The following is a 14155-nucleotide window of genomic DNA, read 5'->3' on the forward strand; positions in this document are numbered from 1 at the left end:
TGGCACAAAGTGGTTACATACCGATTGTAATGTGCCCTGCATCCATGTGGGTGATGAAATGCTTGATAGTAGCTTTCATGTTGTGATGAACACTGGAAGGATCAGTAACTGGGGAAACTTGAATTGAAACTCAGTCAATGCAGCATTTTAAACTTAGAATATACAACAGTATAGCACAGGAATGGCCTTTCGGCCCACAATGTGTGTGCTGAATATGATGCCCCAAGTTAAGCTGATCTCATCTGCCTGTGGATGATTCATAACCCTTTATTCCCAGCACTTCCATGTGCCTATCCAAAAGCAACTTAAACAACACTATCATATCTGCCTCCCTCACTACCCCTGGCTGGTCGGCCGATGTGCACTCGGTGGGCCATTTCCATGCTGTATCTCTAAAGTCTAAACTAACATAGATATAATTGGCTGGGGAAAATATACAGAACAGTAACAGGTGGTGCCAAGATGGATAATAAGCACTACAAAAAGGATGTCCAAAAATAAATTTAATAAGGATATCAAAGGCAATATAAGAAGTATTTATACAGTGCACCCTCAGCCACACCACATCTATGGGAAATGAGGAGTGCTAGTTGTAGGAGAATTGATTTTAAAAAACATTACTTTGCATTGCAGGCTAGTATTCCATGCATAAACCTTTAAATAAATTGTCAAACTATATGCCATCTCCTTACCCTTTCAAATAACAATATTTCACACATCAATTCTTTATGAGATTGCTTAATGTTTTACACTGCAATTCAGTATGAATATTCTTTGAAATATTTGGCAGTTACATGAGAATCCCAGAAGCATAAATACCAGACAAACTAGAGTTTACTGTATTCGGAAATAATTCAGTCAGTGGGAATGTAATCCCTTTGGACCTAAAAAGCATGGAACAAACTGATCGTAAGAGAATTGATGGGCAATGAATGCAAATCATTACAATGTGACCGGCAGATGTACAAATGAATGACGGAGGTGAATGAAATGCTATTCCTTGAATTCTAAGAGACTGAAGTGTAAGATGGAGTTAAGCTACAGCAGTACAAGGTCCTAGAGCATTGTCGATAATTTTGGGATCATCTTTAGGAAGGATAATCAGGAGGGGAGTACAATGTGTATTTACCACATTGGTACCTGGATTCCAACAGTTAATTTGATGAAGGGATTACACAAACTAATATTCTGCTGCATGGACTCTCTGAAATTAGACGGTTAAAGGCTGATTTAACTGAAGCTTTCAATGGAATAGACAGGGCCATTAATAATTAACCACTTCCATGGGTGGGGATTCGAGGAGTAAGGGGCCTGTTCCAAAGTTAAGAGTCAGCTCTTTCAAACATGTGTGGTAGCAATGGGGAGAGAAGTAGATTTTCTCTGCAACTAGCAGTTGCTTTGGTTCAATTGTTAACATGAAATCTGAGAATCATTGATTTTTGTTAACCTAAGGTACTCGGGAACATGAGCAAAATGGAGTCAGTTCACAGAATAACTATGATCTTTCTCTGTGACTGGCAGAACAGGCTCAAAGGCTAAGTAGGCGAAGCCTATTCTTATGTTCCTCCTGAGGTGGCCAATTTGTGCGTGGCATGATCCCACAAGCTGTACTGTGAAGTTGACCAGATGATTTGATGTTGTTAACTGAGGTATAAATATTGGTCGTGCCAGCAGAGATAACTGCCCAAATTTAAGGAAGGATATTCTTGCTATTGAGGGCGTGCAGTGTAGGTTTACTAGGTTAATTCCCGGAATGGCGGGACTGTCATATGTTGAAAGACTGGAGCAACTAGGCTTGTATACACTGGAATTTAGAAGGATGAGAGGGGATCTTATCGAAATGTATAAGATTATTAAGGGGTTGGACACGTTCGAGGCAGGAAACATGTTCCCAATGCTGGGGGAGTCCAGAACAAGGGGCCACAGTTTAAGAATAAGGGGTAGGCCATTTAGAACTGAGATGAGGAAAAACTTTTTCAGTCAGAGAGTTGTGAATCTGTGGAATTCTCTGCCTCAGAAGGCAGTGGAGGCCAATTCTCTGAATGCATTCAAGAGAGAGCTAGATAGAGCTCTTAAGGATAGCGGAGTCAGGGGGTATGGGGAGAAGGCAGGAACGGGGTACTGATTGAGAATGATCAGCCATGATCACATTGAATGGTGGTGGTGGCTCGAAGGGCCGAATGGCCTCCTCCTGCACCTATTGTCTATTGTCTATAACTCCCCAACCGCACCAAAAAGCAAACATGGCTGCAGGTTGAAAAAGGGTGTGAAAAGATTTGGATGGATTGCGGTGAATTTGGTTGTCACTTACTTTATCCAAACATAAAATTGTTCACTTTTTGAAGAAAGAGCAAGGTCAGTCATTAATCGATTCAGGGACCAGTACAAGTTTTCAAACTCCAAAATTTTAATGCGAGATGGAGGTTATTCAATTGTTTGAAGAAAATGTCCTCCTCCTGCAATAATAATCGGGGATAACAGCAGGTCCTCAGGGAACCTCTGCAGAGGTCAATCCAAGCACACAAATAATGATGACTAGATTCTGGTTGTCTTGATTTTTCATAGCTGATTTAAGTATGGTTATATTCTTACCTATTGCTAAATATTCAGAATGGTTGGGACTTGACAAGGACCCCAATTACAGAGTGTAACAAATTCCAGGTCAGAAAAATCAATGTTAATCATATTCCCATTTCATGCTGCATGACAAAGATATAATGGGCAGCAGGAAGCTTCGATTCCTGAATACCAAAACACTTGATTGTGAATTTATTTGTCTGTTTTCTGACTCTATTTCTGCCGTTAAATAATTTATACAACAGATATTTGCATTTACTTTCTTGAGACTTCATTTTTCCCCAAATCATTCATTCATTCATCAAATGCAGCATTCAATTTAGTGGCACAATATCACTGCTTAATTTAAAACCATGCACTTAAGATAATCTGTGCTCAGACGGAAAGATAAATAGCACCTTGAATATAAAAACAACAATTTAAACACAATCATAACATCTGCCTTGTCCCAAATGCTTAATGATTGCTCCGCTGACACTCTGTGCATGTTTTGCAATTTATATGCAGTGAAGCGTAAGAAATTATAACAGTAATATCATATTTATAATGAGGAGTAATGACAGTCAACTCACACTGAAATATTGTTAAATCGGTCTAAAGTGCTACACCACCACCAGAAAAATCATTTGTTAAAACCAACTCACAGGGAACCATACTTTAGACTGTGGTTTTGTTTCCATCAGAACGTACTTGCAAGCACCGGTCATTGCTTATTTGGTAACCAGCTTGTCTGCTATTCGTTGGGGTTGGGTTTCGCCCGAGAGATGTAAGCTCCAAATCCAGACTTTTGTCAGCATTTCACATGAGACTTGAAACTGTCTCCCCACCAACTATCGGAAGGATGCCATTGAATTGGAGGGGGTGCGGAAGAGATTCACGAGGGTGTTGCCAGGACTAGCAGGCTTTAGTTATAGGGAGAGCTTGGATAGACTGGAACGTCATTCTTTGGAGCAGAGGAGGCTGAGCAATGACCTTATTGAAGTATATAAAATCATGATGGGTGTGCTTGAAGAGAACGCTCATTTTCGTTTTCCCAGCATAGAAAATTCTAAAACTAGAAGACATTGGCTTAAGTTAAGAGAGGAAAGATTTTAGAGGGACCTCACTGGAAACCTTTACCACTCAGAGGATAATGCGTATCTGAAATGAGCTGCCGGAGGAAGCAAGACAAGCAGATATAATTACAACTTTCAAAAGACATTTGTTCATATGTATTGATAAGTGGTTTAAGGAGGTATGGCCAAATACTGGCAAATGGAACTAGCCCAGAATGAAAACTTGATTGGCTGGAACAATTTGGGCTGAAGGGCCTTTTTGCGTGCTCTGTAGCTCTAAAGGATCCCAAGTGCAGAGATAAATATTTCTCCCATATCGAATGTCAGTCAAACATGTTATCTAGTTATTACTCCCTCACTGGAGTATCAGTCTGCATCTTGGGAATGAGATGCATCCTGATTCAATCTACCCGAGATGGGATGCTGAGATACTGAGCCAAAGAATGGGCAATAACCATGTTCAAAAGAGACCAGAGTATTGACTAACATGGTGGTGCAGTGGTAGAGTTGCTGCCTTAGAGCACCAGAGGCCGGGGTTCAATCCTGACCAAGGGTGCTGCCTGTACATTCTCCCTATGACCACGTGAGTTTTCTTCAAGTGCTCCAGTCCTCCCACATTCCAAAGATTTTGTAGGATGCGAAAGTGGGATAACATAGAACTAGTGTATGGTTGAAGACTGGCTAGCGCAGGCTCGGTGGGCCGAAGGGTCTGTTTCCACGCATCAAAGAAAGATCATGCTATCCAGTTAGCACATCTACCAAATCACTGTCTATCCACCCAGCTCCTGTCAAGAGTCTTGTGCATCCCAAATACAATTATGGTACTAGAATTATCAGTGTGAAGGTGCAAATTCAAACTCTCTGTGGCAAGTTGCAAATCTCAGTTAAGTAATCTGTACTGCATGGGGAGGTACCAGAACATATCAGCGGATTACATTAATTTCATTATTACTCTTCTGGAGAAAGGACCTGTTACCCTTACCTTACCTGACCTTTGAATACCTAATCCCCTGTTCCCAGCATGGTTGACCTTTAGCACTTGCTGAAGTAGAGGAGCCCAGCAGGTTTGTGCTCCACTGCAGGATGTCAGATGCACCACCATGTTATTTATCCCAAATCAAATTCTTCCCTCACTGTAGTATCAGTCTGCATCTTGGGGATAAGTCCTGCTTCCATAACTGTCTAACCAAGATGGCACGATGAGACACTGAGTCAAAGAATGGGTGATGACCATATTCAGCAGAAACTAGAGTACTGAAGAACACAGTGGTCCAGAAGGGTCTCGACCTGAAACGTCACCCATTCCTTCTCTCCAGAGTTGCTGCCTGTCCCGCTGAATTACTCCAGCATTTTGTGTCTATCTTTGGTTTAAACCAGCATCTGCAGTTCCTTCCTACACACACACAACACCACCATGGTAGGCTGGCTTCCGAGTATCTATCAGTAAATTTAGGATTCAGGCACAGTAACACTCAGGAAATGAACCTGCTTGTGATTACCAGTGTAAGCAGCCGTGGTTACCCGCACTTCCAAACAAGGAGATGCAGTAAAGTGCAGGTGCTGAAATCTGTAGGGAAAAAACAGACTGCTGGAGTAAATCTGCAGATCAGACAGTGTCTGTGGAGGCAGAATGGCACAGTGATGGAGTTGCTGCCTCACTTGCTGGCTTTGGTAAAATTGTGAAATTGTCCCTAGTGTGTAGGGTAGTTTTGGTGTCAGTGCGAACTCGATGGGCCGAAGGGCCTGTTTCCACACTGTATCTCTAAAGTCCAAAGTTTAAAGGGAAGGTCAATATTTTGACCCTCCATCAAAATCCTGCCCTGCTCAATCACCTCTTTCTTCCTGCCTGCCTTCTATTTTTTTAATAAACCTACTTTTCTTCTTTCTACTCTTCCACCAGCACTTTCGCTTTCTTTGCTTCTTACGACTTATTTTATCTTCTCCCAGCTCTGATGAGAAGTCAGAGACCTGAAACATAATGGTGCCTGACTTGTTGACTCTTTCTAATTTGAGCTTTTCCCACCTCGTAGGTGGATGAGAAAATTCCACGGTTCTATTTTGAAGAAATATGTAGAGCTCTCACTGTACACTGGCCAATATTTATCAACATCACAAAACCAGGTTATCTGACCATTATCACATGGCTTTTTATGTGACCTTGCTGTGGGTAATTGATGCCTGCATTCTCCCTGGTATAGAACTTCAAGAGTATTTAATCGACTATAGGGTGCTTTGGAATGTCCTGGGGTTGTGAAAGCTGCAAAATAAATTCAAGTTATTTTTCTGAAGACTGCGCAGATGAGGTTGACTTTGGAAACCTGCATACATTACTTAGCTTTCCTTCAGTTTCACACTTGGAAAGTAATATTACAGCACAAAAGGAAGCCATTTGTCTCCTCGCGACTGTGGTAAATTTTTAAGTGACCTATTTAGTTGGTCCCAGACTTCCCCTTGGTCTTTTGAAGTTGTCCATTCCAATCATTTATCTGATTTTCTTTTGAAAGTTGCTATTGAATCTGCTTCCATCAAGTCTATCGGGTGGTGGTTTCCAGATCACAACAATCCATTGGGGTAAAAATATTTCTCCTCATCTCTCTTCAACAATTATTTCAAGCCTGTGACGTCTGGCTCTCAGCTTTCAGCTGATGAAAACAGTTTATCCCTCGTTATTCTTTGACTTAAAATGCAAAACATATTGCCTGTAAACACCAACTCTATAATTAACTTAATCTTCCTCTCTGGGGTCGGAGAGAACTGGTAACCTTTTGACTTAATTTTCAGGCAGTAAATCCAAATTGATTTAATGTTTTACAAGACCAGCACCACACTGATTAATTAATTGTTTCATTGCAAGACGTAATTGACAGAGAATTTAAAAGATGTTTAAACTGTTTTGCATTGAACACAATATTACAGCAACAATTAAAGAATGCAATTTGTCCTCCTCTTGCCTTTCTTCCCCACAGCCCACTGAGAGGTCTAACCTAGGGTGGGATCCATGAGTAGATTATTTCAAGATTTCAAGATCAATTTATTGGCACATGTACCAATATAGTGAAATTTGAGTTATCTAAGTGAAAATTTGAGCCATACTAAGTGAAAAGCAACAAGACATACAGCCACATAAAGTAAAATTTAACATAAACAACCACCACAGTGGATTCCACATTCCTCACTGTGATGGAAGTAATAAAGTTCAATCAACTTCCTCTTTGTTCACCCGCGGTCGGGGCTGTTGAACCATCCGCAGTCGCCGCAGCCGACGGTCCGATGTCCGAAGCCCTCACGTCGGGATGATCAAAACCCCTCGCGTCGGGATGGTTGAAACACACTCCGCAGCATGGAGATCCCGAGTCAGCCTCATCTTACCAGACACCGCGGGCTTCGTTAAAGTCCACAGGCCCCGCAGTTGGAGCTCTCCACAGTCGATCCTCGGCAAAGGATCACAGCTCCACGATGTTAAAGTCCACGGCTTGAAGCACCAGGCCGGTCTCTAGGAGAGGCCGCCAATTCCTCGATGTTAGGCCACAGAGAGGACGGAGATACGATACAGTGAAAAATCGCATCTCTGTCGAGGCAAGAGATTGAAAAAAAGTTTCCCCCAATCCCCCCCCCACCCCCCACCCCCCACCCCCACATAAAACAAACCAAGAAACACTAAAACATACTTTTAACCCATAATTAAAATAATAAAAACAGTAGAAAGGACAGACAGACTGTTGGCGAGGCAGCCACTGTGGTGGCGCCACCTGATGGATATTTGGAAGATAGACACAAAATGCTGGAGTAACTCAGCGGGACAGGCAACATTTTTGGAGAGAAGGAATGGGTGACGCTTCGGGTGGAGTCCCTGCTTCACCAACACAGTAGATTATTTGGCATGTACTGGGAAATATGAGCAAGTTTGTGCTCCACCTCAGGATTCCACGCAGAGTTCAAGAGGAGAATCTACTGACTGATGATCCATTGGTGGGGCCCATTGGTGACTGTAGACTAGTAGTTTCGACATGCAGGCACTTACATCTTCTTGCATTTATCTTTGGAAAGACCAGTAGTTTCCCATGGAACTGCTGGTATTTGCAAGCAAAATGTCCCTCAGGAGATGAGTAAAGTGTGGTTTAGTAAGAGGTTAACCAACTAAAGGGAAAAAGGTACATGGACATAACTAAGTGGATCTCAGAAAGCTGCAGTACATAAGCAGAAAAATACAATGCATTTTATTTATTTTTACAAAGCTATAATAAACAGAATTTATTTTTTGATGAATGACCTACTCATCCAATTAGGAATTGAGCCACTTTGTGGGTGTAAAGAGGATGGGGAGCAGTGGGTCATTGCTTGGGGTGGGGCAAAGCATGCAGAAGATTATCACCTGAAGTGAGGATAGGGAGTAATTCGGTCATTGCTTGGTGGAGTTAAGGTTTGGGACTAGCGGCACTTTAGGGAATTATGATCTGTGGTACCAGCACACCAATAAGGATCTTTGAAAATATTTGGGGTCTGGAGAAGCAGTGCAAAACAGAATGGGCATATTTTTTGAGGTGGGATTGGGAGTGGAGCAATCAGCAGACCATTGGTGATGAGGTCTGGAGTTGGTTCTGGTACTTTCAGTGGTGTTGGCTATAGGTTAAAGTTTGGTGATAATGAAATGTGTGTTTTTGAATTGATAAAGGCCAAATGGGGAAGGGATGGTAAAACTGGAGCTGGAGTTGAGGTTAGGAACGAAGGTAAGTGATTTCCTTATCTGCAATCTCTCCCAGAGCAGACATCTGCCACAAAGATATGTTGTCCCGGTGTGGGCCAACGACAAGTACTCCTTGACGACATGTTGTGTGATCCACTGCAGCATTGCACCATTGCAGGGGAACTTGTCCTGCATCACTGCACGATGACTTCATCCCACATGGCCATAACTCAACAGCTGACTCACACCAGCAAGTTTAGTTTCGTTTCGTTTAGAGAAACAGCTTGGAAACAGGCTCTTCGGCCCACCAAATCCATGCTGACCAATGATTACCTGTACACTAGTTTTATGTTATTCCTGATCCACGCCGAGTCAACTTTCCAAAGTGAGACACAATGGCAGTTGTTTGCCCCAGAACTGTTCAACTACATACAAATACAATTATTTTCCTACATCAACATGATTTAGTTGTTAATAATGTCATGGGTAGCATCGATGAAAACCTGGCATCTAATAGTTTAAAAGCTTTGCATCTTCCCTTAGTTTCTTTGTGATCTGGACTTTCTTTCTCTTCTTTTACTGTTGTGCCCTAATAAACCTAGACGTATGGTCCCTTTCCACGTCATTCCTGTCTAACAATCCTTCAGTCTCTCTGGCTAATGGGATACCCTGTTGGCACAGTTATTCTGCACCTGCAGATGTCTTGTTTCCCTGACTGCACTGCCTGTAGCTCGCACTAGGTTACAACACAAAATAATTCTGAGCCAAATGGTAGGGGTATAAATCCAACGGTGACCCTCTCCAGAAAGATTGGATGCTGTTGGTGAAATTAAATGATGGTGATAGAACCAGAGAAAAAAAAGCCCATTACTAACAAGCCTCAAGTAAATCTAAAGATCACAGCTTAAAACTGCGACTGCCAATACGGCATATAAAAAGGAACAAGCTCAAGAATGTATTTTCCCTTTACATTTTGTCCTCAGCGGGTGCCTGCAATTTAAGATGTTCCTGCCTTCTCTGTCTTTCTAATGACTGCTTTCCTTTCCATCAGCGATACTGAAGGCTGGTTCTGTGAGTGCCTGAAGCCCTACAGCGGAGAGCTCTGTCAGTTCTGGGGATGTGAGGGAAGCCCCTGTGCTCACGGTGCGAGTTGTGTGCTGAAAGCCACTGGTGATCCTGTCTGCATTTGTCCCTATGGAAGAGCTGGAGTCCTCTGCGAGGAAGGTAAATAAATGAACCAAAAATATGCCAGACAATTTTTCTTTTAAAGCATCTTGAACAGTGAGCCGACAAAATGTGTAGGAAAATACCTGCAGATGCTGGTTTAAACCAAAGATAGACACAAAAACCTGGAGTAACTCAGCGGGACAGGCAGCATCTCTGGAGAAAAGGAATAGGTAACGTTTCAGGTTGAGACCCTTCTTTAACCAGTGAGCTGAAGTGTAAAATTACTTCTGCTGGATGTGTGACTGCAACGTGAGCCTGATCAACGCTGAGATTACGTCCACTCGCAATTCTTCAGCGGTCCATAACTTCTATCGGCTCACCTATGTTTCCGGCAGCAACAACCCTACCATCTCAGACCTCCTCCACTGCCACATGTTCTCGTTGCCAGAGCAGTATCTACAGATCTCTTTTATGTACCTGTGACCATCAGAGAATGTAGAATATAGAACAGCACAGGAACAGTCACTTTAACCCCCATGTCTGTGCCAACAACCACGATCCCAATCTAACTAATTCTATCTGCCAGCTCATGTGTCCGTCTAAATGTCTCTTAAACGTTGCTCTCATGCCTGCTCCTGGCAGCTCGTTCCAGGCACCTACCAGTCTCTTCTTGAAAAACGTCAATCTTCGTTGAACTTTCCCCTTTTCACCTTAAACCTATGCCCTCGTGTATTTTATATTTTCATCCTGGGAAAAAAGACTGTCTACCCTATCTATGCCTCTCATAATTTTTTTCTACTTCAATCAGGTCGCCTCTCCTGACGCTCAATCAGATTGAGGTGGAGATAGAATAGTACACCATTTATTGAAGACAATAACTCTACCCTGAACTCAGCGTCGGAGTATAACTATAATTCCCATGTGATACAAGCCAATTATTAATGTTGCCCTACACAAACATATGCAATACATTTCTTATAATACAAGGACTCCATACCAATTACTCAATATCTCCAGGAGAATGTAAGGAAATGGCATTTTTTCTCATCAAATTATGTATGTTCAAGCTTAAGAAAGTTATATGGGAAGCCTCGATATCACATCTAATTAGCGTTAATGAGAAAATGCTCATAGCTAAAGGTCAGTTATCTATTCCACGGCTCTGCTTATTTCTGCCTTTACTAGTATGGAAGTCGACAGATTGGATTCAAAGCTTTATCTTTAAATGTCTAAATGAAAGCCCTTGGGGTCACAGGGAATTTTGCATTGGCGAGTTTGGAATGTGCATTAAGAATAGTTCAGCAGAGCCCTACCTTTTAAAGCTGCACAGATTAATGATTTATGACAAAATCTGCAGTGGATTTGATTTTTGCTACTTACTCATTGTCACTCTCTCCAGCAAAGGGCAAGATGACACATGGGGTGGGGTAAGGGCTGAACAGTGGTCTTCAAAACAATAAAGTGGCTTGATTGGGTAGATGCGAATAAGGCATTTCTACTTCAAGGGAGACTAAGACTACGGAGGATAATTCTGAGATAGTCCTTGAAAAAATTAAATGGGGAATTTAGGAAATTTCTTTTTTCCAAATGAATGTGTAACAAGCTGCCACATGGAGTGGCTGAGGTGAATAGCAGAGATTAAATTAGCGGGAAGCAAGTTAAGAATTTGAGGGAGACTGGGATAGAAAGGAACGCTGAAGGGCAGTTCAGTTTAGTTTATTGCCTCGTGTACCGAGGTAGAGTGAAACGCTTTTTTGTTGCATGCTAACCAGCCAGCAGAAAGACAATACAGGATCGAGAGATGGATACTTATGTGGCACAGTGGTGCAGGAAGCAGAGCTGCTGCCTCACAGCTCCAGTGACACGGGTTCAATTCCGACCTCGGGTGTTGCCTATGTGGAGTTTGTATGTTCTCCCTCTGACTATGTGGTATTTTCTCAGGTGCTCCAGTTTCCTTCCACATCCCAGAGATTTGTGAATTGGTAGGTAAATTGGACACTAAATTGTGTGACTGAGTGGTAAAAGCAATAAAATAGGTTGAGATAGAATTTGTGTAAAAATATTCTATATGTTGTTTTCATGGAAAGAAGGAAGATAGAAAGAAGTTTTGATCTTGCCAGTCACAAATTACAGATTAATGAGGAAGAGTTCTTATTGTGTGTACTTATAAATAAATTGCGCACAATTTGTTGATAAAATCGATCTTCTCTTCAGTGTTGGATATTTATCTTATTGCATTGCCTCATTGTCCATTGTAAACTGATGCTGAATGATTGTTTTGATCAATCAGGACTCCATTCATCTTTGTTACATGTGGCCAGTTGAATGGGAGAAGAACCAGATGAACTTTGGCCTTCATCCACTGATGTTTACATTGGCTTCTATTTTGAACAGCCACTGTTTCACGAGCACCATTTGTTGGAGTATAATCACCAAACATTTTGATTTGCAAATATCTCTGGCAAGTTTATTAAATTGTGCTGTAATTAACATCTTTAAAGAGTATCAATGCTTTAACATCGATGCATGGATATACTGCCGGTATAGTCAAGGGAGTCAAGAGACAAGAGTACTTTATTGTCATATGTACTGAAACGGAAAAATGAAATTCTTACAGGTTTGTGAACATAGTACTCAATCGATAATATAATGATTAAACACAAAAATGTTCAATAAGTTTAAAAAAAACAATATAATGCAAAAAATGTTATAATGCAAAGCCTGAAGTCCTGAGTGCAATCAAGGGATTTCATAGTTCAGGGTTTGGTGGTGTTTGTAATGTTCAATAGTCTGATGGTCATTGGGAAGAAACTGATCCTGAACACGGATTTTGCAGTTTTTAGACTCCTATACCTTCTTCCCGATCCTTTGCTTCTGGGCGTTCGAGTTGCCAAACCAGGCCATGATACAACCAGTCAATATGCTCTCCATCGCGCACATGTAGAAGTTCAAAACTATTTGTTTACGCCCATTCCTTTACAAGAGGGTTGTCTATAGGTCCATGTTGGTGTTGGTGCCATGACCCCTGATACACCAATTGTTTTTCTGAGGTTAATCGTGAGTGATACATTCTTCAGTAATTGATCTCTGCGGGTGCAGTTTGGTCAACACTTTTTCATCATTCGGCTCTGCACAGTGATGAGTTATACACCCGGCTCCTATTTGGTATAGCACGGGTACAGAAGAGCAGAACTGTGTTTGGTTACCAGATCAATTGCCACTAAGAAAAGTCATGTGAATGTTAACTTTATCAAGGTCCAAAGGTGGATTGATGACTAGTTATGATATTGGTACCTCAGTCAATGTCCAGTGAATTTACAATGAAGCAGCTGCCATTGGATTCTTATTTTCTGAAGAACCTTTGATTCATTGGGATCAAACTGATGCTAAACACACCTGCAGGTTATATGAGGTATTCTCAGCAGTCAAAATAGATGCAATTGGGTGCAATGTCATTATGCCGGGCAGGGATATAAAGTAAACCTTTTTCAGGCTTGATCTTTTGTTGTTGATCTTGGTTAAAGCAAAAAAAAAAAGAAATACATTGCATTTATATTGAACCTTTCTGAACATCAGTCACCCCAAAGTGCATTATAGACATATTACTGAAATTACATAGAGCCCTGGTGAGACTGTGTCTGGAGTACTGTCCACAGACCTGGGTCGCCTACCTTGCGAAACTATACTTGTAATAGATGGAGTGAAATGAAAGTTCACAAGATTGATTGTTGGCATGAAGTATTGTCTCCTGAGGAGAGATAACATAGACCAGGCGTATGCTCCCTAAAGCTTAGAAGAATAAGAAAATGTCTTGCTGAAGCATACAAAGCTTTTGATTGCGATACCCCAAACGTAGAGCGTCCCCTTGCTTCCACAGATGCTGTTTGGACAACTGAATTCTTAAGCAGTTGGTCTTGTTGCCCATGCTTTTAATGGTGCTGGGCAGGGTGGATGCAGGGATGATATTGTTGATCCTCGAGAGAATATCAACATGTCTAACAAACGACTCTAAATCAAGATTTACTACAACTTAATCTTTATTACCATTCAAGTTACTTAAGCATGCATGCAAACCATTGACTTCTAATAACTTCTCATTTACTTTATTATTCCAACATCACTTCTGAAACTAAATCACAAAACACATGACTTGGACTCAAATATTACCCGTAACTCTTATCTGAGTTTGGAACTCAGCTCCCCTCTTCTTGCGATGGTTGTTCCCAGGTAGTCACTGCCGATGTCTCAGACCGCCCTTCTTTTATACTAACCCAAGGCTCTCATGACTATGAAGTCAATCATTTCAAGTTGTCATTTCACCAAGAGCTGAATAAACAAAACACTTCTTCGTTCCTTGTCAGGCTAGAGAGTTCTTAATTGCGTTGCTTGTTCATATCTTCTCATTATGCAGTTATTTTGCAAAATGTCTTCCAGGCACCTTATCTTCTCAAGGACATGCTGCATAGCCATGAAGTTACCTTCAGCTCTGCTCTCACCAGATGTCAATCACGTGACCGTTTTCTCTGTTCTCCTTTGTTCTTCTGGCTCCAACAATTCGCTCCGTCTCTCTCTAGCAAGTAGCACACTCCCAAAGCCTGTCGGGATACTTGACATCCAGTCTCTGGCTATAATGTCTACCCTGTGAACCACCTTGTGAGTCATAGAGCCGTAC

General features: G+C 41.6%; 1 protein-coding gene across 1 annotated transcript in view; it reads left to right on the top strand.

Annotated features, from left to right (window-relative positions):
* LOC144593849 (protein eyes shut homolog) overlaps positions 1-14155 on the top strand; it is a 192276-nt gene that overhangs the window by 123195 nt on the left and 54926 nt on the right. The window contains exon 6 of the mRNA XM_078399968.1: positions 9368-9540. Coding sequence (XP_078256094.1) covers positions 9368-9540 — 173 coding nt within the window. The remainder of the gene's footprint in view (positions 1-9367; positions 9541-14155) is intronic.

This window comes from Rhinoraja longicauda, chromosome 5, assembly GCF_053455715.1.
Source record: "Rhinoraja longicauda isolate Sanriku21f chromosome 5, sRhiLon1.1, whole genome shotgun sequence".
Lineage (NCBI taxonomy): Eukaryota > Metazoa > Chordata > Chondrichthyes > Rajiformes > Arhynchobatidae > Rhinoraja > Rhinoraja longicauda.